The 23,837-nt window shown below is 46.0% G+C and overlaps 2 protein-coding genes across 6 annotated transcripts; one reads left to right on the top strand and one right to left on the bottom strand.

The window, feature by feature from the left end:
- Positions 1-448: 448 nt before the first annotated feature.
- On the bottom strand, positions 449-6,173 carry LOC114852264 (fibulin-7). Its single transcript, XM_029144572.3, has 8 exons — positions 5,898-6,173; positions 3,988-4,147; positions 3,735-3,905; positions 3,456-3,581; positions 1,786-1,959; positions 1,469-1,606; positions 1,252-1,387; positions 449-1,175 (listed from the first exon to the last, which is right to left on the bottom strand). Exons 1-8 carry the CDS (start codon positions 5,967-5,969, stop codon positions 812-814), a joined length of 1,341 nt encoding a protein of 446 aa, XP_029000405.1. The 5' UTR covers positions 5,970-6,173; the 3' UTR covers positions 449-811.
- Positions 6,174-6,346: 173 nt separating this feature from the next.
- On the top strand, positions 6,347-15,143 carry LOC114852219 (C-type lectin domain family 18 member A-like). Of its 5 annotated transcripts, none has more exons than XM_055507209.1 (13): positions 6,349-7,448; positions 7,860-7,951; positions 10,502-10,732; positions 10,814-10,911; positions 11,129-11,250; positions 11,387-11,494; positions 12,069-12,161; positions 12,439-12,545; positions 12,621-12,753; positions 12,889-12,985; positions 13,331-13,422; positions 13,563-13,673; positions 14,959-15,099. In XM_055507209.1, exons 1-12 carry the CDS (start codon positions 7,343-7,345, stop codon positions 13,625-13,627), a joined length of 1,344 nt encoding a protein of 447 aa, XP_055363184.1. In that variant the 5' UTR covers positions 6,349-7,342; the 3' UTR covers positions 13,628-13,673; positions 14,959-15,099. The 5 variants fall into 5 exon arrangements, 4 of the variants coding, with proteins under 4 accessions (XP_055363184.1, XP_029000305.1, XP_055363185.1 ...); XM_029144472.3 differs by having other exon boundaries at positions 6,353-7,448; positions 12,624-12,753; XM_055507210.1 differs by lacking the exon at positions 13,563-13,673 and having other exon boundaries at positions 6,353-7,448; positions 14,959-15,143.
- The last annotated feature ends 8,694 nt before the right edge of the window (positions 15,144-23,837 follow it).

Raw genomic sequence — 23,837 nt, 5'->3', positions numbered from 1 at the left:
AGTGTGCGTTTGTGGATTTAAGGGTTCTTTGTCTACTGGAGCAACACTGACTCTTTTCAGCAGCTGTGTTTGAGAGAGAGAGAAAGAGAGAGAGCTGAAGTGTTTCCCAAACAACCAGTGCTCATATATAACACTGCTCATGTCTATATAGTTTATGTATATAGTGTATATGTCACACTGTTCTTACCACACACTTCAGGAGGTAGAGAGCATTAATATAAAGACCATTTGAATGCTTTCTCCTTACAGTCATGGATTTATAAGCAAAAGATGAAACTTAACCTTGTGGGGTTTTATGATTATTTATTAATTGTATTGTAGTCAAGGCTATTGCAGTTGTACTGAGCCTATAGCATAAATAAAATGTAAGTAGGATTACATTTATCACACATCATGATTTCATGCCCAGTATGCGTAACATAAATGCCGACATAAAGTTACTGACATTTAAAAGGTCACACCTCCAAAGTGGACTTGACATCATGTCACTTGTGTCCTTCAGTTAAATTTTGTGTTACATATTTAGCTTTTTATCGTTCTATATCGCCCTCACTTCAGACTTCCCTCACTTCTTCAATAAATATGTTTTGGTTATCTGTAAAACCTTCAGCTCTTGTTCAGACCACACTGTTTTTCCAAATCTCATAGCCGTTGCACCTTAAACATTTGTTGCTGGTAACTGTGCTGCTTCAGCAGGACTGAAGCCTGGCTGACAACATCTTTAGCAACAGTACAGGTGTCTGCACATCATAACATCCCACATGCTCAGCTAAACCCAAACCAGCTTGGCCAGTTCTGCTGGGTTCCGTTTCTAGAAGTCATACTGGGAAACAAACATGGTGACTTTGGTGATGTACCTGCCCAGCTGGGCCCGCTTCTCCAGCTCGCTCATCTCCACATCCGCCTCCAGCGTGACAGGACCCTGCACCGGGCTCACCAGCATCAGCTGACCCGTCAGCCGGTCCGACCGCTGGACGGTGAAGTGGCGCCGCGCCAGCCGGCCCCCCAGCAGGGCGAAGCGCAGCGTGTCGCCCACCGGACGCAGCGCCGACACCCGGAACATGACCCGAGGAGCCGACAGGTTGGACACGACGGACAGGTAGTGGTAGGAGAAGGAGTTGGGGGTTTGAGAGCAGGACTTGTTGTCCACGGGACAGGGGTTACGTTCACAGCGCCTAGAAAAAAAACATGGATATTTAAAGCCAAACTCATTATTTTATAACACTATCACCTGGTCATGACTTTACTCACATGGGCGACGTCTTGACGTATGTGGCGTGGGGGATTTTGGGGCATTCAACCTGGACACACTGAAATCCTCCATAGGTATTAATGCACATTTGGTCCTTGGTGCAGTCGTTCTGTCTGGTGGCGCACTCATCGATGTCTGTGAAGCCAATGCTGTTATCTTAATATTACAACAGTCTCGCGCAGCAGTCGTGAACTATGAAATCGGACAAGCGTTCACCTTTACAGCTGCGTCCATCGCGGGTCACGTCGTACCCAGCGGGACAGGAGCAGCGGTAGCCTCCAGGGGTGTTTACGCATGTGTGCAAACACAGCCTCCCTGCCGGGCCGTTGTGGAACACCTCACATTCATCTATGTCTGAAGGGAACCGCACACGCACACACACACACACACACACACACACACACACACACACACACACACACACACACACACACACACACACACACACACACACACACACACACACTGTTATGTGGAGGAGGAATGCGGGACACAGTAACTGTGCAGCTGTATTGGTGTGAACCATCAGGTACCGACGCATGTGTTGCTCTCCCTGCCGGAGATGGTGTATCCCGGCTCACAGGTGCAGTGGGTGGTGCCCTGCACGATGGTGCAGCGTGACGGGCGCACAGAGGGCCCGGTGGTGGCAGCCGGCAGGGTGGCGGCGGCGGCCATGACCGAGGAGGCGTTGGTCCTGGTGACGAAGACTGAACGAGAAGGACGGGAACGATGAGAAACAAACAGCTGCAGAGTCATTATGTTTGACACGTGGTGGCACCACCCTGGAGCTGAGGACAGCGCGTCAGTCGCACCTCAGGAAATTAGATTGTGTCACTGAGGGCGGCATGAGCAGCGCACGGCAACCGGCGCTTTGACAGGAAACAATTACTTCTTTCAGTCCATTAAGGTCTTGATTGACTGACAGACTGATCACTTTAAGCATCACTTTTAATTAACACCACCGCACAACCGGCGTTCATCATCAGACATCAGCCTGCAGCGCAGATGCTGTGTTTTACTGAGAACCCAGACTGTGTTCACACTTTTAACCTCTCACGTTTCATTGACGGCAGAAGATGATGCTTAGCCCTGTTTTCATTTTAAAATGGAATTTGTTGCTGTTCACACAGTTTTTAGTCAGATCCTTCTGATAAAGACGTTTTGTCTCCAATGAATCAAAAAGCTCCGCATTGTTGTGACTCGGCTTCCACGCCACCAGGGGCAGCCTGGTTTCACCCTTTTGGTTTTGTGTCCTTGTTTCCTGTCTTATGTTTCCTGTATAAGTTTGATTGGGTTCACCTGTCTTGTCTTGTATTTAAGGTCTCAGTTTGTGCACAGTCTTTGTTGGTGTATTACGTGTTACAGTGTCATCGTGCTCTTGTGCTCCATCCAGGTTTGTGTGTTTGTTCAGGTACTAACTACTTTGCATGTTTGGTGTTCCTAGTATGCTTTATTTAGTTTCCTGCTCAGCAGTGATCTTCAGTTGACCAGTGAGTACTTCTGTTAGTTTTGTGCTACTTAGGTTTTGAGCTTAGCTACAGTTTGCATGTTTTATGTTTTTGGATGGTAATTTAGTTTCCTGCTCTGCAGTGATCTTTAGTTTACCTGTGAGTTATGTGTTAGTTTGCATTATTTATTTCCGGCCTATCCTGCATGCGCAGCGTCCTTAGTTTGTATTGTCCTCTGTCTGTATGTTCTATTTATTTATTAAATCATTTATTGTCAGTCCTGTCTGTGGGTCGTGCATTTGGGTCCTCCCTCCAGTTCAGTTTGTAGGCCATTGTAGTCTGTCTCCCCGCTCAAGGAGCGTGTTTTAGAATACCGTTCAGTCTAGTTTGACCCTCGCCCGTAACACTCACACACTGTATTGTACTATAGTAGCACTCATTTAACAGGTTAGTAGTGAGTTTGCAGTGACCCACAGCTTCCACCTGACTATGAGGGCTCCAGAGAAGAACAGAACTTATTTACTCACTCAACTAACAGGCTGGAATTTAATAAAACTGTGTGCAGTATGTAGCACAGGCTTGTATTAAACCACAGGCCAGAGTAATGTCCTTTAGCAGACTGGGAAAATCTTATTGTTATCCATGGGTCCTGTACAATAAAAAACATACTCTGACATTTTTGAAGTATTGGTTCTATAAATAGGAGGAGCGGTAACATGTCCACGGTTAGCGCGTGCGCTCTGTGTTGTACCTACACGTTGGCACCGGGCTCTGACAGGTAGCTCCAGCCCAGCCTCTGGCGCACGCGCAGGAGAACTGATTCACCTCGTCCACGCACGTTCCCCCGTTGAGGCACGGAGAGGACGCGCACTCGTTGACGTCTGCGACGAAAGAGACCGAGAGCAAGGAGTTTGCAGCTGAAGTGAAGCCGCAGCGGGAGAATGTGACATCACGGCCCACGTGCTCCGTTTGCTGGAGTTCGCGTGGGATGAGCTGGACGCGTGCGTGACCGCGGGGTCAGATGGAGGTCTCACCTTGGCACACGGGCTGCTGGCCGCTCCACGTCAGGCTCTCCTGACAGAGCCTGCTCTCCGGTCCCACCAGCTCGAAGCCGCGGTCGCACACGAAGTGGACCTCGTGGCCCAGGCCGTGCGACCGGCCCAGTTTCCTGCCGTTCGCGGGCGCGTCCAGCTTTGCGCACGTGCCTGATGATGAAGAAGAAGATGAAGAACAAGCAAATGAGCAAACGTCAGCGGCTGACATTGTAACGGAGCCGCTTTCGCTCACTGTTCATGGCTTTGGCCGTTTGCTTCGCTGCGCTGCTCTGCAGCTGGTTTATTTTCTTCTTCAGGTTCCGCAGGTTCTGCAAATAAGACGCTTCGTGGGCTGAGAGAAACTTGAGGACCTGCTTCAGAGAGCCCTGGACTTCCTGTCTGCTGGCACATTCCTATGAAAACACACAGTCACCAATGTCATAAAGTAATATTTCACATGAAATTATAAAAACGATGAGGCCCCCTGGGCGTGACCACGCCCCTTTTTTGACCACACCCACTTTCTACCCCTTTGTCTGAATCAACTCACCTGTGCCTTCCCCGCTGCTTAGTCACCATGTAGTAGGCTACTAATCAGTTGTGGTTAACCTCCTTCTATGGACCTGAATGTTATTTGCCATGTTCAGTGCCATATGTTTACCCTCTCATGGTCTTTGTTTCCTCCCATTTGTTTAAAAGAGAGCTTTTATTGTTTAACCTTGTGTTTTGGTTTGTGTTTGTGTTCCTTGGGGTTTGACCAAAGCAGTCTATTAGTCCTCTGCTCTGTAGTTCTCCTTGGGTCCAACAACATTTCCAAGAATTCTAAACCTGCCGTTTTGTGTGGTGCATTGAGGATTGAAGTTAAATAGAAGTACGAGCCAAAAGGCAAAGCGTGGGATCCACAAGCCGTAATGTTGTTGATGTATTCATGCATTCAAGCCTCAAAATGACATTTTGCAACAAAAACATATTTAACACCTGTAGTTGTGTCAGTGCCAGAACACGTACTTAGGCCCTGAAACAGATGTACAGTTGTGCATTTATTCTTCCACAATAAAAACATTGTTATAATTGGACAAATACATTCTCATAAAATCAGTCACTTGTGTTTTATCTCAGTTGTGAAAGAAAACTGTGTAATGTAAATCCGTGTACAGTAGATTGAACTGTATCATGGCTGCAACCAGAGCGCTGTCATGTAAAACAAATTGCAGCCTGCGAGGCGAGTGCTTCAGGAGCGTTGCAGAGGACAGAGGCTGTGCTGTTTGTGCGGCAGAGTAAATGTTTGGCAGGAGGAACCCGCCTCCGCTCCAAAGCCCGGTACTGTAACGCAGTCATGGTACCAGATCAGATTCACCTTTTGGAGTCGTCTCGTCAGCAAAGGGTTAATCGCGTGCGTTTTATGATGGGGTGGATTCGGACCCTGGGGTCAGCCGGGTGTGAACCGCCCCGTGAACAGCCCGGCTTTCTGTACAGGCGTCATGCAGCCGCTCCCCCTCATGCATGATTTCAGACAACAAATGGGTGTTTTCTTCCAGGAGGAGTTATGTAAGAAAGGTCAATATTGGTTAAAAAGACCTTTCTGATTTGGACAGAGCTGAGGTTTGGCCAAACTTCAGTCCGTCAGGAGGAGCCTGGTGTTTGTAGTGTAGTTGTCAAAGGCTTCTTTCTGTGGGTTTTCACAGACGTGGGTGACGTTACGGCAGCGTGTAAATGGCATGCAGTCACAGAGCTCCGGTCTGAGCTCACGCTTAGTGTCTAATAACACTGGAATGCAAAATTGCAAAGCCCTAATTCTGAATTTCTGACCCAACATGACGAGAAATAAACTCACGGACACTCACGCACGCATGCAAAGGCCTGAAGAGAGTCATTCACAGACAAGTGTAGCACGAACCTCAGCCTCTGGGGGCTTGAACGACCCTGTCTACTCTTAGACTTCTACTCATTCTACCTTTTCTGTGATGCCACGTTCAATATGACCATTTATTCTGATAATCAGATTTGCCATTTTAAAGCCCTGTGTGGCGGTTGAGAGGCTTTGACTCCTTACACAAGTGTCTCCGTGTCAAGTTCTGAACCTCTTTCACTGAACTAACTTCTGTACCGCGTGACCTTAGCTCGTGAAATCGCTCTCAGTCAGTAACGGTGTCCTGTACTCACCTCTCCAAACGCCGGATGGAGTGAGAAACAGCAGCACAGCAAGGCGGCGGCGACTGCGGCGGATGCAAACATGATTCCGCTCCGCAGTGCAACGGCTACGGATCAGCGGTCGGGTGGGACGCAGGCAGCGCGAGCCGAGTGGGCAGCTCCAGGTGAGAAAAACACCACAGCTGGCGGAGGAAGAGCTGGAATGTTGGGTTTGCTTCTCAGGGGCCAATCAGCCAGTTGGATTTTAAGGAAAATGGGACCACTGGTATTTCATCTAAACTGGAGGGAACCTCCTCTCTGGGCCGAGCAGCTACATGTATCTGATCCACGATCAGTCTGTATACACTGTGAACAAGTATATGTGTCCAACGTAAATGTAATAACTGAGGCAATACATTATTATGCTTATATACAGTAAGTGTGCTACTTACTAATTTATACGAACCTACTTTTAGTATAAAATGCAATAAAACAGGTCAGCTCTTGCACCTACTCAGGCTGCGCTGCCAGCATCGCTGTTGTTTCAGGGCGTAAAAGAAGCTAAAACTCCTACAGTAAGTACTGCTTTGAGATCAAACGGGAGCCTGTCTCCGCCGGAGCCGGATTTACCTGAGACACCATGTCGGTGGGTGGCCGCGTCTGACTGACCCGGAGCAGGCTGTGTGCACAGCTGTCGCGAGGCTCAGCGGGGTCAGTCCTGCCAATGCGGTACAATCAAAGAGATAGGACGCGGCTGCAGAGCCTGGGGGCCGAGTCTGCAGTGCAAAGCACATCCTTCCCACAGGGGAGGGAATTAGTCTTTTATGTGGCACCGCAGTCATCTCCAGACACTGAATCATTCCTCGGTGAACGGATCATGATTCACGGCTCCGGAGTCATAAAGGAAACATGTGACCGTGTCAGCTCCATCCTGTAGCTTTACACACTGGGGGCTTCACTTAAAGCTGTGTCACCTTACTGTGCCTCTACAACTTTAACGTGAGAAAAAGTCCCCTTTGCCTCCGGTTCCCAGTGACTTTAAAGAGTACAGAAAATATAAATGTCCGTTATTACCACAAAATTGTCTCCATTCCACGTATTGGAGTCCGGATTGCAACATATATTATATAAAACATTCAGAAAGAAAAGTGAAAGTCTGGCATTTTAATTTTTGCCTCGTTATACCGTAATATATGTAAATAAAATATACGTACTTATTGGCACCAACTTTACGAAAAATACGCAAACGCACAGGGCTACTTTGCGTTGTTTGTCCGTCTTTGTTTTTAGCGCCATTTCCCTTTAAAACAAGATTATCGTAACCTCAACGATTAAAAGATCACAAGCTGCAGCAACAGAGGAGTCAGTGTGAACGGGGGCGTGCGCTTTGCGCCGCTGACAGAGGTGAAAGCTGGTGATTTGGGAGGAGGCGGGCTGAGTCAGAAAGTGGCCCGTCCGTGACCGGACCCACTGGGACCATGGAGCCTGGACCCGTTTGCCGGTGTTTGCTTGTGCCGGTCGTGTTGTGTATCTACGCGAATCGGATCGTCTGCGGCGCATCGGACCGGCGGACGTTCAACACCGGTAAACAGGCTTCAGGTTGTAGTCGAGTTAAACGGCCACGAGGGGCGTCACCGGCTCCTGTAACAATGGGGTTACTGGTATTACTGGTCAGATTTATTTATTATTTTGTTTAGATTAATGGAGGGACATCCAACATCTGTGAAATGACGTCCCAATTATTTAGTAATTGATATATTGTGTATTGTGAAACAGTTGTTGGTTTGATACACAGGGAATTCCTGCCCGTGTTCTTAAACGACCCATGTATTGATTTATGAGTAAAACCTGGCAAACTGTGTCAGGGGATGCTCCACCTGCAAACCCAGCTTCCCTGACACACTTGGACATCCCGCCAACGCATTTGCATTATGTTGCTATAGTGACGGCAGCGAAGAAACTGTATAGTAAATGAGTGCTTCCGTGCTCTTTCAGGGCTCCGGGTGAAGGACCACTCGCACATTGTTGCCCAGCACAATAGACTGCGCAGTCGGGTGGAACCCATGGCAGCTAACATGCAAAAAATGGTTGGTTGCACCTAGTGTGTGTGTGTGTGTGTGTGTGTGTGTGTATGTGTGTGTGTGTGTGTGTGTGTGTGTGTGTGTGTGTGTGTGTGTGTGTTGAATGATGTAAATGCTTTAAATGATTTACCTGAATGTGAGTTCAGGCAGTTTAGCATCTACAGTAGATGTGGTGCAGTACAGTTGCTGATGCTCACAGTAGTTTAGTGCAGTGGCTCATATTTTGTAGTGGATCTACAGAGCAATTCTACGCTGTGAGCTGCAGGATATAGCTGCTAGAAGCTTTTAGAGTTTCAACCAAAATCATTATACTTCAGGGAAATGACTAAACAAAGTCACCGCTCCTCAATGTTTTCCTTGAGCGCTCCTCCTCTGTGGTGCCTTTAAATCCCACTGTCGGTGCGTCGTTTGCTCCACTCTGCTGCCGGCGAACTGATGTGAGGGGCCTCGAAGTCACCAACAATTAGTCTTGCACATATTTTGAGGGCTACACAGTGACAGAAAACACCAGTAAGTGAAACATTTAGTTTAATAAACATCCACGCTTTACATCAGTGGTGTGTTCCTACTAGTGATGCACGTAGTTAAATGCAGAGCAATAAATCCTACATTTGGAGGAGTGATAATACGTTTGAAGGGGTCTTAGGGTTTGGATGAATGCAACTAAGTCCACTTTCTGCAAAACATCCCTGTTAAAGTTCTCCTCCTCCATCGCTTGCTCCCTCATGCGTTGCTTATCTGAACCACTGTTTTGTCTGTGTGCGATTATGACCAAGAGGTAATGATGGATTACGAAGCTCGCAATTGACCAGATACGCTGCGGGCCTAATAGAAGATTTGTGCCAGGGCAAACTGTCACTTTGTCACAGATTACATCCTCAAAGCCACCCACACAGATGAGCCCCTTTCTTCGACTGCTCTTCAGCCTCGGAGAACTGTTCTCCACTGATAAGGCGGTAATGAGAAAAAGAAGATGTGTATAATCACTCTGCATTCACAACTCTGGTATTACAGGTAATTTCTCAGTGGAAGCCCTCAGAGGAAGCTTCACAGAGCTGAAGAGGCATATTAAAGAGCTTTACTGATAAACGTTAAAAGGCTCAAGGCTCCAGCTGTGTCTGCGAATGGAGATTTTTTTTTTCCACGCAGAAATGAAGCAATCGGCATTGTGCTGAGATAGCGTGGAAGTGATTATAATACAGTCCTTTAGGCCTTGCTTTCAGAGGGAAGATAAAATACCAATACTTTAGGAATAGATGATGCTCCTGCTTCACCCCTAGCTCACGATTGAAGACGTTTTATGAGGTCACGCCGTTGCACTCAGAAGCAGAAATTAAAGTTCAGTATTCATCTTTGATACAGTTTTTAACTTATGACCCCTGTTTGTATGATTTTATCCCAGTAGTCTCTCTCTAAGAACCTCACCACGCTCCAACGTGAACTAAATGAAAAAAGGGAAGTTTAGGAGCAAAGTATGAACCTTAATTAATTGATCTAATTTAGTGCAATGCTGGAGAAGAGGCTGCAGTAAAGATTCATGGAGCAACACACGCACACACCACACACACACACACACACACACACACACACACACACACACACACACACACACACACACACACACACACACACACACACACACCTTTCATGCTCTTAGTGAGACACAGCTGATACAACGTGACATGCTTTAAAATGAAACGTCTGAGATGAAATATTGCCCGGTGACCTTCTACCCCTCCGTGGGCATCAAAGTGTGAGCCGTTGACTTTGGCTGCCAGACATCACAGAGATGAGTGAACAATGAAGCCAAAGGGGGCTCAGCCTTTCTGCACCGCACATCTAAACCACGGCCGTACCTTTGCTGAACTCTTGCTTAAAGAGTGATTTCATTTGGGACACAAAATATTTTTTTACAGACAGTAAAGGACAATGCAGCTAATTTAGAAACCAGATGTTTGGTAAATGCCACTCTTTAGCCCCACGGTTTGAGCTGCTTGTGTCTCGGCCATAACACCAAACACCATGACATCACCAGTGTTCTATACTCTCACACTTGAAAGGTTACCTCTAGAGACCACACCGACTACTTCTCATAATGAGTAAACTGACCTTCAGGTGGAAAAGAGGTGGAAACACCTTCATGAAAAAGTCATGTCAAAGCAATGCTCCATAACACATCCTGCACATTCATTATGTTTCAATAATTCAACGCTTGTGTCTGTAACTTTGTGCATGTTGCTGTCCTTGGCAGAAAATGAAGTGTTTGTGCCAAAGCAATATAATATCTGGTGCTGATTATTAAGTTCACCAAGCACCATCTCACCAATAAATCTAATGTGACACGTTGAACTTTGCTGGGCCACAAAACTGTACACAATTCAAGAATAGATGACAACTCCAGGCGCCTTTGCCACACACACACAGACACAGACAGACACACAGACAGACACACACACACACACACACACACACACACACACACACACACACACACACACACACACACACACACACACACACACACTGAGCATGATGGACTAACGCTCTCGTTTGTAGGAGTGGGATGAGGATCTGGCCTCGCTTGCAGCACAGAGAGCAGCGACCTGTCACTCAGACCCCTCCCCTCATCAACCACCACTCCATCACATTGGCTGGAACACACATTATTCTGCCTATGGCTCCCACCCATTTTATGACGTCATCGACTCCTGGTTTGAGGAGGGAAGAGACTTCCTCTATGCGACAGGACAATGCAAAGCGAACGCCACATGTCAACACTACACGCAGGTATTCACATTCAAGCGATCTGCTGTTTGTAGACACACGTGATGGCCTCACCACCGCTCCTTTGCTCTGTCCTCCGTGTAGCTGGTGTGGGCCACCTCCAGTCGAGTGGGCTGCGCCAGCCAGACGTGTCCGAAGGGAGGAGAGGTCTGGACGACGTTTGTCTGTGCATATCACCCCGGGTAACACATACACAAACAGTGGAGAACAATGTGAGATGTGTGACACCAGACTTCAAAAAATAAAGATAAAAGATAAAAAGGCTCAGTATTATAAAACCCACTGTATTTAATCCTTGTCTATTTTATTTTTCTCCTGTGAGACCTGTTCCCATGTATTAACAGAATGGTATTTAATATGAATTAGATCATAATCTTTCTATAAATGCGTGTGTTGCAGGGGGAACTGGGAGGTGAATGGTTTGCTGGTGACGCCCTACAAGTCAGGACTGTCCTGCTCTCTCTGCACCTCTTCCATGTCCGGCTGCCTTAGACTGTGGGACCATGTGGGTGGACTGTGTGGTACGTTACTAGGAATAAATAGAGATAGACAAAACATGAAAAAAAATGTGATTACTGGGGGGGTGTAAAGCCACATCTGACTGATGTGAGCAGGTCATTGTATTTATAAGGTGCATGTATCCACATGTTTCATCAGAGATACCGCGAAACCCATGTCGCATGAGCTGTGGTCAACATGGTCAGCTCAACATCTCATCCTGCAAGTGCAAGTGCGACCCAGGCTTCACAGGACACTTCTGCCAAGGTACCAGCGATTAGCATCACACTGGAAACGACTTTTGATCCTGTAAATGTTATACTGTTAACCTGTGTACATTTTACAAAATCTGTTATGTTAATATTTACTTTAAATTTTGCAGAGAATTTAATATGGTACATTGAATTTGAGTATCATAGTTTGTCCAAGTGAAGTTTGCATACAAATAACGAGCAATAGTCAAAAGGATAATTCATTGTTTTCAAAACCTCCAAAATCAAGTAAATTTCACATGGGTGATGAAAGTAAATCTGGCAACTCAAAACAGGTTTGAACTTTAGCGGCAGGAGATTTTCACGTACAATTGGCCTCTAAGAAAAATCAGTGCATTATTTGTATTTTCATCCAAGTAAAATTGTAATATTTATCAGCCCTGTGATATTTACTTCAGATTTCTGTGTGTAAATTGTTAAATAAATAAATTAAAGTAAATTTCACTCCACATTTTTTGAATGCACGTCTGGGCAAACGCGTGAACAGGCCGTTCTGGAGCCAGAGGGTCAGTTCTGTGCTGAACCGTTTCCTGAGCATTTGCAGACTTCATAGTTCATATTTCTTTCAGTGCGGTGCAGTGTGCCGTGTGTACGCGGCCGCTTCAGAGAAGAAGAATGCTCCTGCTTGTGCGACGCTGGCTATGGTGGTGCTGAGTGTGCAGGTACAGTAAGTGCGGTGAAATTTAGCTTCTATGTCTTTGTGTTTTCATACAACTCAGCAATTTGTACTCAGACATACAAATTGGTTTCAAAGTTGAAAAGCACAAACACACACAGAGAAAATGAACGGAGCTGCTGCCGTCTCTATTCATCTTAAAGTGTGTGGCAGCGTATTTAGTGTCCTGCTAAAAGCTGCTTATAACCCAATGTAAAGTTTACAGTATATCAACAGGTGGGGTTCTAATTACTCTGGTAAAATGGTGACGTGTGTCCAAACAGAGAAGGTGCAGTTTCCCCTCCACAGCTGTGACGTGATGATAGATGGAGACTGCTTCGTGGTGTCTTCAGATGCTGAGGGTTACTATGGCGCCAGGAGCCGGTGTCAGGTGAGAGACGGCAGCCTTTTACTGCACAACACACCAGACTGGTGCTCTCAGCGTGAGCTCTTCTCTGTGAACCAGCAGGAGCGAGGAGCCATTCTAGCTCACATCTACAACCAGAAGGTTCAGGACATGCTGGCTTTTTATCTCAGTCGACTGGACACCAGCAACGAGGTCCCCAACGCTGACTTTGAGACGCGAAACTTTTGGATTGGTACATTTCCTAAGATCAAATGTGAAACAACATCCTGTTCTTTGACAAACGTAGCCTTAGAGTGAGTTTGCAGACTTTGGGACTGTGTTGGTGGAGACCCTGCGCACATGGAACCACCGTGTCTTTGCTCCACAGGGTTGACATTTAAGCCGCCGAAAGAGTCATTTCGCTGGGACACAGGAGAAAAGCCCAGTTTCAGCAGCTTTGCCTTTGGGCAACCTGACAACCAGGGGTAGGAAATCCATTTACTAGCCGACATTGGCCGCTGCAGAGCACTTCATAACCAGAGACAACTGAGCTCAGTGGAGCTGAACGTGCACACAAACTACAGATGATGAACACTCAGTGATGTAGTTTGTGAGGTGTAAAAGTCCCGTTTAAGTAGGTGAAATAAATAAATTGACTAAGATCGTGTCAAAGACAACACATTAAATATGAACCTTCACTTTGACCACTAGATGTCTCCATTGACCCTGATATCTGTCTATCTGCCTGCCTGTCTGTCTGCCCGTCCATCTGTCTGTCTAGTCCGAACCCTGAAGGTACCGCCACTCACTCCACTTCTCCCTCTGTCCAGTTTCGGAAACTGTGTGGAGCTGCAAGCATCCAGTGCTTTCAACTGGAACGACCAGCGCTGCAGAACACGGAACCGATACGTGTGCCAGCACGGTGAGTCTCCTTCCAGTAGAGGGTGAATGAAAGTTACCAGCGTGCCTGAGGTTCAGATGAGCAAAGGTCCAAATCTGTCTGGAAACGCATGGAACAAGCTTTGGTTGCTGGGAGTCAGTAGACGAATCTGCTCCAATCAGAAGGAATGAGCTGCAGGGACATGGAGAGGAGGAGCTCAGGAGGGAGAAGCCGGGCTCTGCAGTGACCGGACAGAGAAGAACCCTGAATAAACATTGACTGAAAGGACTGAGGTAGTGTGTTAAATCTGAGCCGCAGAGGGAGACCGTCAGTTCTTTTCCCATTACACACAGTGACTCTGATTCATTCAATATCACTTAATGGAGCTTTGCAGTGTTTTCCTTTTGTTTGCGGGGGAAAAATGGTGATAAAATGATTTTCTCGTTAATTCACATTCAAAAGCGCTCACTCTGTAGAATTATCACTGGCGCTCCTTCGACCCGCTGCGCTGTTGTGTCCACGCAGGCCCATTACCCGTTTGAGCGGTAATCACTGCAGGCTGAGGTGTAACACTGGAATCCAGCGTCCATTAATGACGTGGGCCCCAGATTGAAATCTGCACACTTAAACATGGCACTCAGTCTAAATCAATGACGCTGAGCGCTTGCCATCGAGAGCCTTTGATCGACTGATATACGTGGAGCTACACAAAGCCTCGCTGTGTTTAGACACACACACACGTGCCAATTACATTGATTGTGAGGAATGAGATTGTGGCAGATGTTGAGATGCTTTGTCCACTTGAGTGTGTCTTTGCGAGTGACTGGTGTGTAATCTGTTATCGATCGGTGAGTGGCGAGCTCGATGCTTGAGGTGATATTTTCACAGCCTGTTTTCTGAAGACCTCTTGTATTTATGTAAAACGCAACCTGTAGATTAGGATCAGAAAGGGCCTGATCAGAGGTCGCTCAGGTGCTGCACGGTGCACAAAGCGAATATTCTTCAATGAGTCCTTTCGCTTGCCATAAATACTAAATTTCACTGAAGCAACAAAAAGTGAAATCCATAAATTCAGCTTATTACGGGCTCGCAGTGCCCTCCATCCCACTGGAGTAATTTTCAACCTTCATTGCAGTGTTGTGTTAATTGGTAATAAAATGATAAGTGGATATCACACAGCCTGAAGCACACACACAGGGCTGCGTTTCCTCTCAGCTCTGTGTGTGTGTGTGTGTGTGTGTGTGTGTGTGTGTGTGTGTGTGTGTGTGTGTGTGTGTGTGTGTGTGTGTGTGTGTGTGTGTGTGTGTGTGTGTGTGTTTTAAGTCTTTATTCTGTCACATTGTCCATTATTAACTGCTTCTTTATGTTCATGTTTAAGGCGAACTGGGGGGATTCACCACCACTATTTATGATGCATTGTTACAACGATGATGGACTGAATACACATGAATATGTGTGTGTGTGTGTGTGTGTGTGTGTGTGTGTGTGTGCGCGTGTGCGTGCGTGCGTGTGTGTGTGTGTGTGCGCACGTGTGCGTGCGTGCGTGCGTGCGTGTGTGTGTGTGTATGTGATCCACAGCTGCAGAGCACATTGCCCTTTGGGACAACGGCACGTGATGAACCTTGATTTCCCAGAGGGTGGAAGCAGGTGCAGCACTTGGTCGGGACACTGTTGTTGACATGATGTGCGTGTGTGTGTACATTTTCATGTCTGAAATATTAATAAATGATTGTAATACTTGGAAATTCATTTAATTATTCAGTTAATTAGGTGACACCCTGAATTTCATAGACAACCACTAAGAAGCTGTTGATTTGGGCTTTTGTTAAAATGGATGAAAAATATATTTATGCTTTCTATTTTTCTTCAACCGTTCGCCACAAAATGTTCTTCACACATTTAAATTTTACCAAAGGTCAACTGTGATTTGATCAGGTCAGTCTTTTAATTGGACCAATACAAGGAAATTGTACATAAATTGCATATTTACCAGATACATTAATCTAAATTGTTTCCAGAAAATATGTTCACAAAATAATTAAGAGCCAAGAAGGGCTTGTTTTTATGTTATTATTGCATCTGTGTGCTGGTCACAGACAGAAAGTGCAAGTGGTTCAACATCAGCGCTAGGTTTGGACTCCTGCCACAATGCATCCACGCTGCTTCCACCAACAGGAGAGTGCTGCTACTTCCTGTGCCTTTGTGCGTCTGCAGTGAATGCGTTTGGTTTCTCTGTGGATCAAGTCAGAGTGTTTACTGGAGGCCACGGGGTCTGAGGCCGCGCTGCCCTGTCAGAGAACAGAGGAAGGCGCCGCTGGGTCGGACGAGAGGGAATAAAGGGCTGCAGATAATGGGGTCGCTCCAACATGTGGAGCCGCAGCCAAATGGTGCAAATGGACGAAACAGGAATAGCATCGCTCCGTTACCGTAAGAGCTGGGAGCAACGTCCACATTGTCTTTCGGCTCCACTGAGTTTCCATGCGTGTATCGTAACCTGCGTGACCTTCATTCAGGCAGAGTCACACTGAATTATTAGGCAGATTTCTTACCGCTACATTACATTACTAGTGCAGGATTCACTGGATGCAAACGTTTTCTAGCTCTGGAAACCTTCAGAGCACGTGGCAGCGTTCTACCGCACTAATGTTACAGCTTACGTGCTGGGCTACTATGTATTTGACAGCGGAGGGCTTTAGACAGAGCGCTTCATCTGGTATCACTCCTCATTTCTAAGCTCAGAAATCTCCTGGGGCTCAGCTACGCCTCGAACGCTCCGCACAGTTATGAATCTTCATGTCTGACTTGCAGCAGGAAACTATTTCCCTCTGAAGTTGTTGATGTCATCAATTGTTCCAGTCGATCTGACATCACAGACGCCGTGATCTTTGTCAGCGTGTTCCAAAAGGTTTTTTGATGCTGCGTGATATTTTAAGACCCCATTCATCTGCTTTGTTACTGCAGCAAATGATGATCACTGTAAACCTATGTACCCGGAAAAATGCTGCTCGACATCCGTTTGTCTGTCGGGACGGAGCCGAGGCCGGCGAGGCCGCGTTTCTCTGGTTGTGAGTGAGCTGTGCTGTAAACTTTTGCGCTGACGCGTTGATCCCCGCCGACGACGGCCTCGCGGGGCTGAATGGGGGGTCCGCGCCGCCGTCCCCGCGCGGATCTCCACCTCGGATGCCGCGCCCGCGCTGCTCCCCGCCGCTCTCATGGTGCCCCCTGATAAGCCGGTGCCGCGGAGGGTTTCAGAATGGTGCCGGTGGCAGTGGAATTAGCTTCCATTGTCATGATAATGACAGTGATACTCTTGCCCCGTCCAACTCAGTCCAGCCATTGTATGGAAACAGGAATGCAATTTCTCCTGCGGCGCCGACCGAGAATCCTCTGTGAGAGTGAAAGGTCCCTAAATGACTCTCCATTCAGGCGAGGCTGAGGGGCCAGCAGCCAATTAAAGTAGGAGCAGCAGAACAGTGCCATCCTAAAGACCCAAGGCTTTCTCTAAACACAAACATTAAGCAATATGAGCAGCACCACGTACACACGTTCACCCATTAGCTGCTGTATTTTCCCCCTCACAAAGAACATCTAATCTCCTAAACTTCTTTTCTTCCCATTCAGACCAGATTCCTTCCAGGGCACCAGCAGCTTGCGCTAAATAACTCGAGAGGTTTATTCAGCACAACATGTACACAGACTCAGGAACATGAGTTTCTGATTTAAGAATGCAGTTTTATGAGGGAGCGGGTTTTGCGGAGAGCCTCTCCAGCCGCACGGTTCCATTCTTTGCTGGTGTTTATGGTCTCAGACAGTTTCCTGTTGGGGCTGAATCTGGCAGCTCAGGCAGAATCACGGTGGCGTGTGAATGCGTTTGGACGTTTCCATGCAGCCGAGGTGTGAGTAAAGTGGGCTGTGGGGCTCCGAGAGCCCAGAGCTGAGCGGAGGCCGACTGGGCCAGACAAGTTAGTGCAATGCTAATAATAATCACCCGCCACAGCAGTGACAATTACTCAGAGGTCCTCCTCAGACAAAGACCAAGCAATAAAGGCTCTTTAATCCACAGCCGTCTTTGCTCTTAAATATTTCCTCGTTTTCGCTAATATCTCGTTCAATCTCCATTAGAAGCTCCAGAGTCTTCACACTCAAAATGTTGCTTGAGAGCTGTTCACATTCAGCCTGTTGGAGGAAATAGAAACATACAGAATTTACAAATGTAAATATGAATGTTGATCCTTTTTAGATTTATCCGTGCTTGCTTTGCTGCGGGGTTGTGCATGGTTGCATGTCACCGAAGCATGATGCTGTGTGATCACTAAACAAAGAGTTGTTGTGGCGCAGAAAAGTAAATATAGTCATTTGGCATGAGCTGTTTCCTTATTATCTAAAATGAACTGGGCACATTATTTAAATAAAAGACTATGGAGACAGCCAAGGATAACCAGAGCCAGAATGATGGGAGGAGAAAAGCCAGGAAGGAAGGAAACAACTTTTCTGTGATGCTCATGGGCAGCGCTGGGTCGGAGCAACCACAGTGTCATTAGCCAGGCTGTGTGAAAATAAAGCAACTGGACCCAAGTGATGTTGGCACTTGACACAACGTGGGTGATATTACTGTACAAGACGGGGTTTGGATGAAAGCTCTCATCAGACAGCAGGGTTTTTTTTTTTAATTGTAAATAGGCCTCTTACACGTTTAAGCGTCTTGTTATAGTCATTGAAGGCTGCAATCAGGCTGCAATTATCGCGCTTTACATCTCAATGAGGAAATCCTGCTGCACTGTAGGATCTGATGATTCAGGAGGAGGGGGAGGACCAGTGTATGTTTATGAGGAGCCGTAGGTGATACGCGCAGACAGAATTACTCTGTGATTTGTAATCATCCGAACAAATCAGGAGAGGATGGCACTAAGTGCTCGCTTTGTCTCCACCTGCTCTGTTTGCTGGGACTGGGAAAGGTGTGTTCACCTTCTGCTGATTTGTTAGTATCTGCATTGGCATTTCTCCTTTGACGCTAGCATGAAACAGAACAACATGGAGCCGTGACGAGTTATGACTATGAATGCTATTAAATTATTTGTCTGGTCTTCTCTGACTATTTTTTCTAAAAATTCACACGGACAAAGGCAAGTATTGGTTTATAAAGGAAAAACACAAAATATAGTGATCAGAGTTTCAGATATGAACACTTTCATTTTACGTTGAACCAATATTCAGTCTGCTCGTAGGACCGCGATGACAATTCTGCCCATCCTCAATCACCATTAAACCATTATTTCTTCGGCCTTTATCTACACGATGCGCACTCTCCTTCGCTTTCTGTATTTCTGTCTCCTAGCCCCTTTCTCTCTGTCTCTGCGGCTTGCTTTGTCTTTTTCATTTTCTCTTTTCAGTGCAGTCAGAATTGAGCGGCCCACAGCATTTGGATGCAAGATGAACTTTGATAAGAGTTAATGAGAACACAGCATTGTGCAGGCAAAGAATGGCTCGGGCTGCACTCAAGAGCCTCCTCACCAGGAAATGGACCGTAAAGAGCCACAGCTACCCACTCCTTTTAGAGGAGAGGAGAAGAAGAGAAGAGGAGATGAGAGAAAGGGGAAGGAAAGGAAAGGAAAGGAAAGGAAAGGAAAGGAAAGGAAAGGAAAGGAAAGGAAAGGAAAGGAAAGGAAAGGAAAGGAAAGGAAAGGAAAGGAAAGGAAAGGAAAGGAAAGGAAAGGAAAGGAAAGGAGAATGTGACAGAAGATAAGCAGAGGAGGAGAGCAGACAAGACTAAAGAAACAGAAAATAATGGGTCCTAAAGACAAAGAATAGAACGAAAATGGAATTTATAATTAAAGCACAGAATGTGGAATTCAGAGTTCAGGGTATAAACACAATGACGGATAATTACTCTATTTTATATAACCGAGTCTGACACAACACAATTGAACGCTGCTCACCAGAAACTCACCGCTCACTGAAAACATTGTGCATCAGAGGAGCACGGTTACAGTCCACATCTGACTGAGCACAGGGGTACAGAGGAACAATGGTGTTCTCCACACTGTCACAATCCTGGGGGTTATTAGTCTGTACGCATCATAAATGTGAGCCACACAACTGTGACCTGTCACACTGGTCTCCAGAAAGAAAATCTGTCATGTTCAACGCTCATAAAACCATGTTTTATATCTGTTCTCTCCGTGAAGCATGCCGGAACCAGCCACGGAACGCTGCTGTTTCCACTGACAACCAGAAAAAGCACAAATAACTTAATCTTCTTCTCTCTTGTGTTATGAGTAGATTGGTGTGAGAACAGGCTTTGCAATTTACAAAGAAACAACATACAGAAACAAAACTGAGCATAGTCAGCTATTATATCCTGCTCTTATGAGATCAAGTTTTAAAGGCGGCTGAAGATAAAAAAAATTGTTGTTCACACTTAAAAGGCTTAGAATATGGCAACTGAGACATTTCTAAAGAAAGTGAATTGAAGAGAATCCTCGTGGGCAAAAAACAAGGCATTGGTGCCATAAAATCCAGTCACTCTGCATCACGATCCTCATCCGGCTCCCTAACTCTCTGGCCACGCCCCCTGCTTCTAGCCACTCCCACCTCCTGATCTGCCTGTCCTGATTAAATCACCTGTGCCTCTTTATATACGTATATTTGCCAGTTATCAGCTTCACTGTGCTTTCCATACCGAGCAACCTACTAAGGACTTACAGCCCACCCACCAGGTCATGGAACCCTGTGGGTCTTATCATCAATAAGAATAAGAATAAGAATAAGAACTAGAAAAAGTAATTTCTCGAGAAATTACGTGGGAGAGCTGATCTGCTGCCGCAACAATGACAAACGCTGATTAAGCTGCTGACGTCACAAAGTTGACTACGTCCAAAAGTTGACTACGGCAAAACGATGAAAACGAGAAAACGTTGACAAAGATTAAAACGATGACAAAAGATGGCGAATAAAAAGATGATGATTAAAAAGATGACCAAGGTCATACTATGACAATATTAAAGAGATGACAATGATTCAAAAGTTGACCAAGGTTAAAAGATGTCAAAGATTAAAAAGTTGACCAAGGTGCATTGTTGACAATCATAAATAAGCTGACTAGCTTTTTGATTTGAAGAAAGTATTTGTAAATAATTACCTAACTATGTAATAGTTTAATAACTATTAAAAATTTACCAGTCAGAATCAAATATCTTGCCATTTAGGGTAATAAATTACATTGGTGCTTTTATTTTGAAGGGATTTAGAGGTTGTGTGTGAGTTATTACTAAACTATAAAATAGTCATTACATAGTCATAATTTATCATTCAATAGCAAGAATAGCCCTATTAAAGCAAAAGATTTAGATTAAGCCCTTTCAGAATAAAAGCACCCTAATAAGTGTGAGTGGTTATTTACTGAACTCTAAAGTAGTCTCATTAACGATTGGTAAGTATTCAGAACCAGAAATTTTCTAATCAATCTTGCCATTAAAGGTAATAAATTGTAATTGGTGCTTTTATTTTGAAAGGATTTAGAGGAAATGTGTGGGGGTAATAGCGTAGCTGTCAATTAGTCTTTAAATAATCATAATTACCCATTCAAAGGCAAAAACAGTGCAGTTAAAGCTAATAATTGGCATTGGTGCTTTTATTTTGAAAGGATGTAGAGGAAGCATGTGTGGGTAATTACTAAACTGTTAATCTATCTTTAAATAGTCATAATTACCCTACTAAAAGCAGAAATACTGCTTTTAAAGCTAATTATTTGGCTTGGTGCTTTTATTTTGAAAGGATTTGGAGGAAGTGTGTGCTTAATTACTACACAATCCAAAAGTGTAGTTGACTAATCAGTAACAAGCATGGAACTGCTCTGTACACTGAGCATCAGCAGTTTGACCTGTCAGTCAAATCTGCAGCTGCGCCGTCGCCATGGAGACGAAAGGCGGGAAAATCAGGCTCACTCTGCTCTGTGAAAGCAGAGTTTCACCCTGTATAAACAGGCTCGTTCCAGCTAAAGCATAATAGTTATCACAAAAATTATTTCATTTTACGAGTCCCAAGGCTTCAATGAGCAAATGGTGTGAATTTTATGTTTAAGGACAAAAGCTTGTAGCCACAGTGGCAATTTCAAAATATGTCTCCTCTGTTTTTCTCCCCAGACGTCTGCGAAAAATTATCATTAGAGTCTATGGGAGAATTTCGGGATCTCTCTGCGCTTTGAGGTTGATAGCGACTAAAGTATAGGTCTGAGGGTATATCCAGACACATCATTAGAAAGAAGACAAGTATGACTACGATTTAGTAAAGTATTTTACGTTGATAGAGTAAAAATTGTGGCTGTAGTGACAAGTTAAAGACAGAAGTTCTGTCTTAAAAAAGCGCACCTTCTCACTGTAGCTGTGACATCACGCACTCTAACTGACCCAATACACACTAATGGAAAAGCTGAAAATTTAACAAAAGCCACACGATATTTAAACGCTCACAAGTCGAAAAGTATAGAAGATACGAAGACGCTGATTTACACTGATAAAGTTGAAAGATGATAGACGCTTCTGAAGTTGAAATGACGTTTCTACGCCAAAGTATGACGATGATAGACGCTGATGAAAAGAGGAAAGTTGACACAAAGTTGAACGATGATTCCCATAGACGACCATTATAAAAAAAACGACGGAAAAAGTTGAATAACGTTAAAAGTTGAAAAGCTGAAAACGTGAAAAGTAATAGCCTGCATCTCCTAAAGACAACACACGTTTAGAAAGTTGAACGACGATTCTACGATGAAGCGTTGAGACGATGAAAGCGACCGAAAAACGGGTGAAATAATAAGAAGTAGCAGAATAATAAAGACCGAAGATATCAATAGTGTGAGAGCTGTTCAGCTCTCAAATATTGTGCAGAGCAGGTTGCTATATAAACCACTGATGCAGTGGGTGAGTGACTGTGGTCGGACGTAGTCAACAGTTCTGATTGTACAGTCTGACAGCAGCAGGTAGGAAGGATCTACGATATCTCTCCTTCACACAGCGAGGGTGGATCAGTCTGCTACTGAAGCTGCTCTCCAGAGCAGACAGTGAGTCCTCCAGTGGGTGAGAGTCCTGGTCCATGATGGATGTCAGTTTAGCCAGGACCCTTCTCTCACCCACCTCCTGCACCGTGTCCAGAGTGCAGCCCAGGAAAGAGCTGGACTTAAGTCCAGGATCATCAAGAATTCTTGATGATCCTGTCCAGTCTTTTCCTGTCCCTCGCTGTGATGCTGCTGCCCCAGCAGACCACACGTACAGGATGGCTGATGCCACCACAGAGTCATAGAAGGTCTTCAGGAGCGGCCCCTCACTCCAAAAGACCGCAGTCTCCTGAGCAGGTAGAGTCTGCTCTGACCCTTCCTGTACAGTGCATCCGTGTTATGAGTCCAGTCCAGTTTATTGTTCAGATGCACTCCCAGGTACTTGTAAGAGTCCACTCTCTCAATGTCCCTTCCCTGGATGTGCATCGGTGGGATGAGAGCAGGCTGCCGTCTGTGGAAATCCACCACCATCTCCTTCGTTTTCCCAGCATTGATCAGGAGGTGGTTCCGCCGGCACCAGTCCACAAAGTTCTGAGTGAGTCTGTGTACTCTGCATCGTCATCATCGGTGATCAGTCCGACGATCGCAGAGTCGTCAGAGAACTTCTGCAGAACACAGCTGTCCGTGTTGTGTCTGAAGTCTGACGTGTAGAGGGTGAAAAGGAAGGGGGCCCCCACACTGCAGGTCAGAGTGTCAGACACACAGTCCCTGGCTCTCACAAACTGAGGCCTGTTTGTGAGATAGTCCATAATCCACTCCGTCAGATGAAGGTCCACACCAGCCTCCTCCAGTTTGTGTTTCAGAAGCACCGGCTGGATGGTGTTGAAGGCACTGGAGAAGTCAAAGAACATGATCCTCACAGTGCTGCCGGGCTTCTCTAGGTGGGAAAGGGCTCGATGTAGGAGGAAGATGACGGCGTCGTCTACTCCTATGCCGTGTCGGTAGGCGAACTGCAGCGGGTCCAGGTAGGTTCCCACCGCAGAGCGGAGGTGACCCAGGACCAGTCTCTCCAGTGTCTTCATCAGGTGTGATGTCAGAGCCCTGTCTGAAGCTGCTGGGGTCTTTGGCGTGCGGTGTCTTGGGCACTGGTACCACGCAGGAGGTCTTCCAGAGCTGTGGTACCACCCTCAGCTTGAGGCTTAGGTTGAAGACATGCTCCATAACTCCACACAGTTCGCCTGCACACGACTTAAGGAGTCTGGAGCTGATGCCGTCTGGTCCAGCTGCTTTCCTGGCCTTGATCTTCCTGAGCTCACTTCTCACCTGGGGGCTGGAGAAGGATAGGGGTGGAGGGAGTGTCTTAGTGTGGTGTGAAGCGAGGGGTTGAGGAAGTGTCTCAGTGTGGTGTGAAGTGAGGGGGGTGTCTACCAGGACCTTAGTTTCGTATCATTTTCAATTTGTAGGT

The sequence above is a fragment of the Betta splendens genome, chromosome 3, assembly GCF_900634795.4.
Source record: "Betta splendens chromosome 3, fBetSpl5.4, whole genome shotgun sequence".
NCBI classification, from domain to species: domain Eukaryota; kingdom Metazoa; phylum Chordata; class Actinopteri; order Anabantiformes; family Osphronemidae; genus Betta; species Betta splendens.
The sequence above is the reverse complement of the archived record's forward strand: the minus strand, read 5'-3'. Positions and strand labels throughout refer to the sequence as shown.

Excerpts from the sequence above, each read along its gene's own strand:
- LOC114852264 (XM_029144572.3), bottom strand. The coding sequence starts at position 5,969 with ATGTTTGCATCCGCCGCAGTCGCCGCCGCCTTGCTGTGCTGCTGTTTC. Across the intron at positions 3,906-3,987 it reads AACGGCCAAAGCCATGAACA|GCACGTGCGCAAAGCTGGAC; the intron begins GTGAGCGAAAGC and ends CTTCATCATCAG. Across the intron at positions 1,388-1,468 it reads CGATGGACGCAGCTGTAAAG|ACATCGATGAGTGCGCCACC; the intron begins GTGAACGCTTGT and ends TTGGCTTCACAG.
- LOC114852219 (XM_055507209.1), top strand. The coding sequence starts at position 7,343 with ATGGAGCCTGGACCCGTTTGCCGGTGTTTGCTTGTGCCGGTCGTGTTG. Across the intron at positions 12,546-12,620 it reads GCGCCAGGAGCCGGTGTCAG|CAGGAGCGAGGAGCCATTCT; the intron begins GTGAGAGACGGC and ends TCTGTGAACCAG. Across the intron at positions 12,986-13,330 it reads GGGCAACCTGACAACCAGGG|TTTCGGAAACTGTGTGGAGC; the intron begins GTAGGAAATCCA and ends CCCTCTGTCCAG.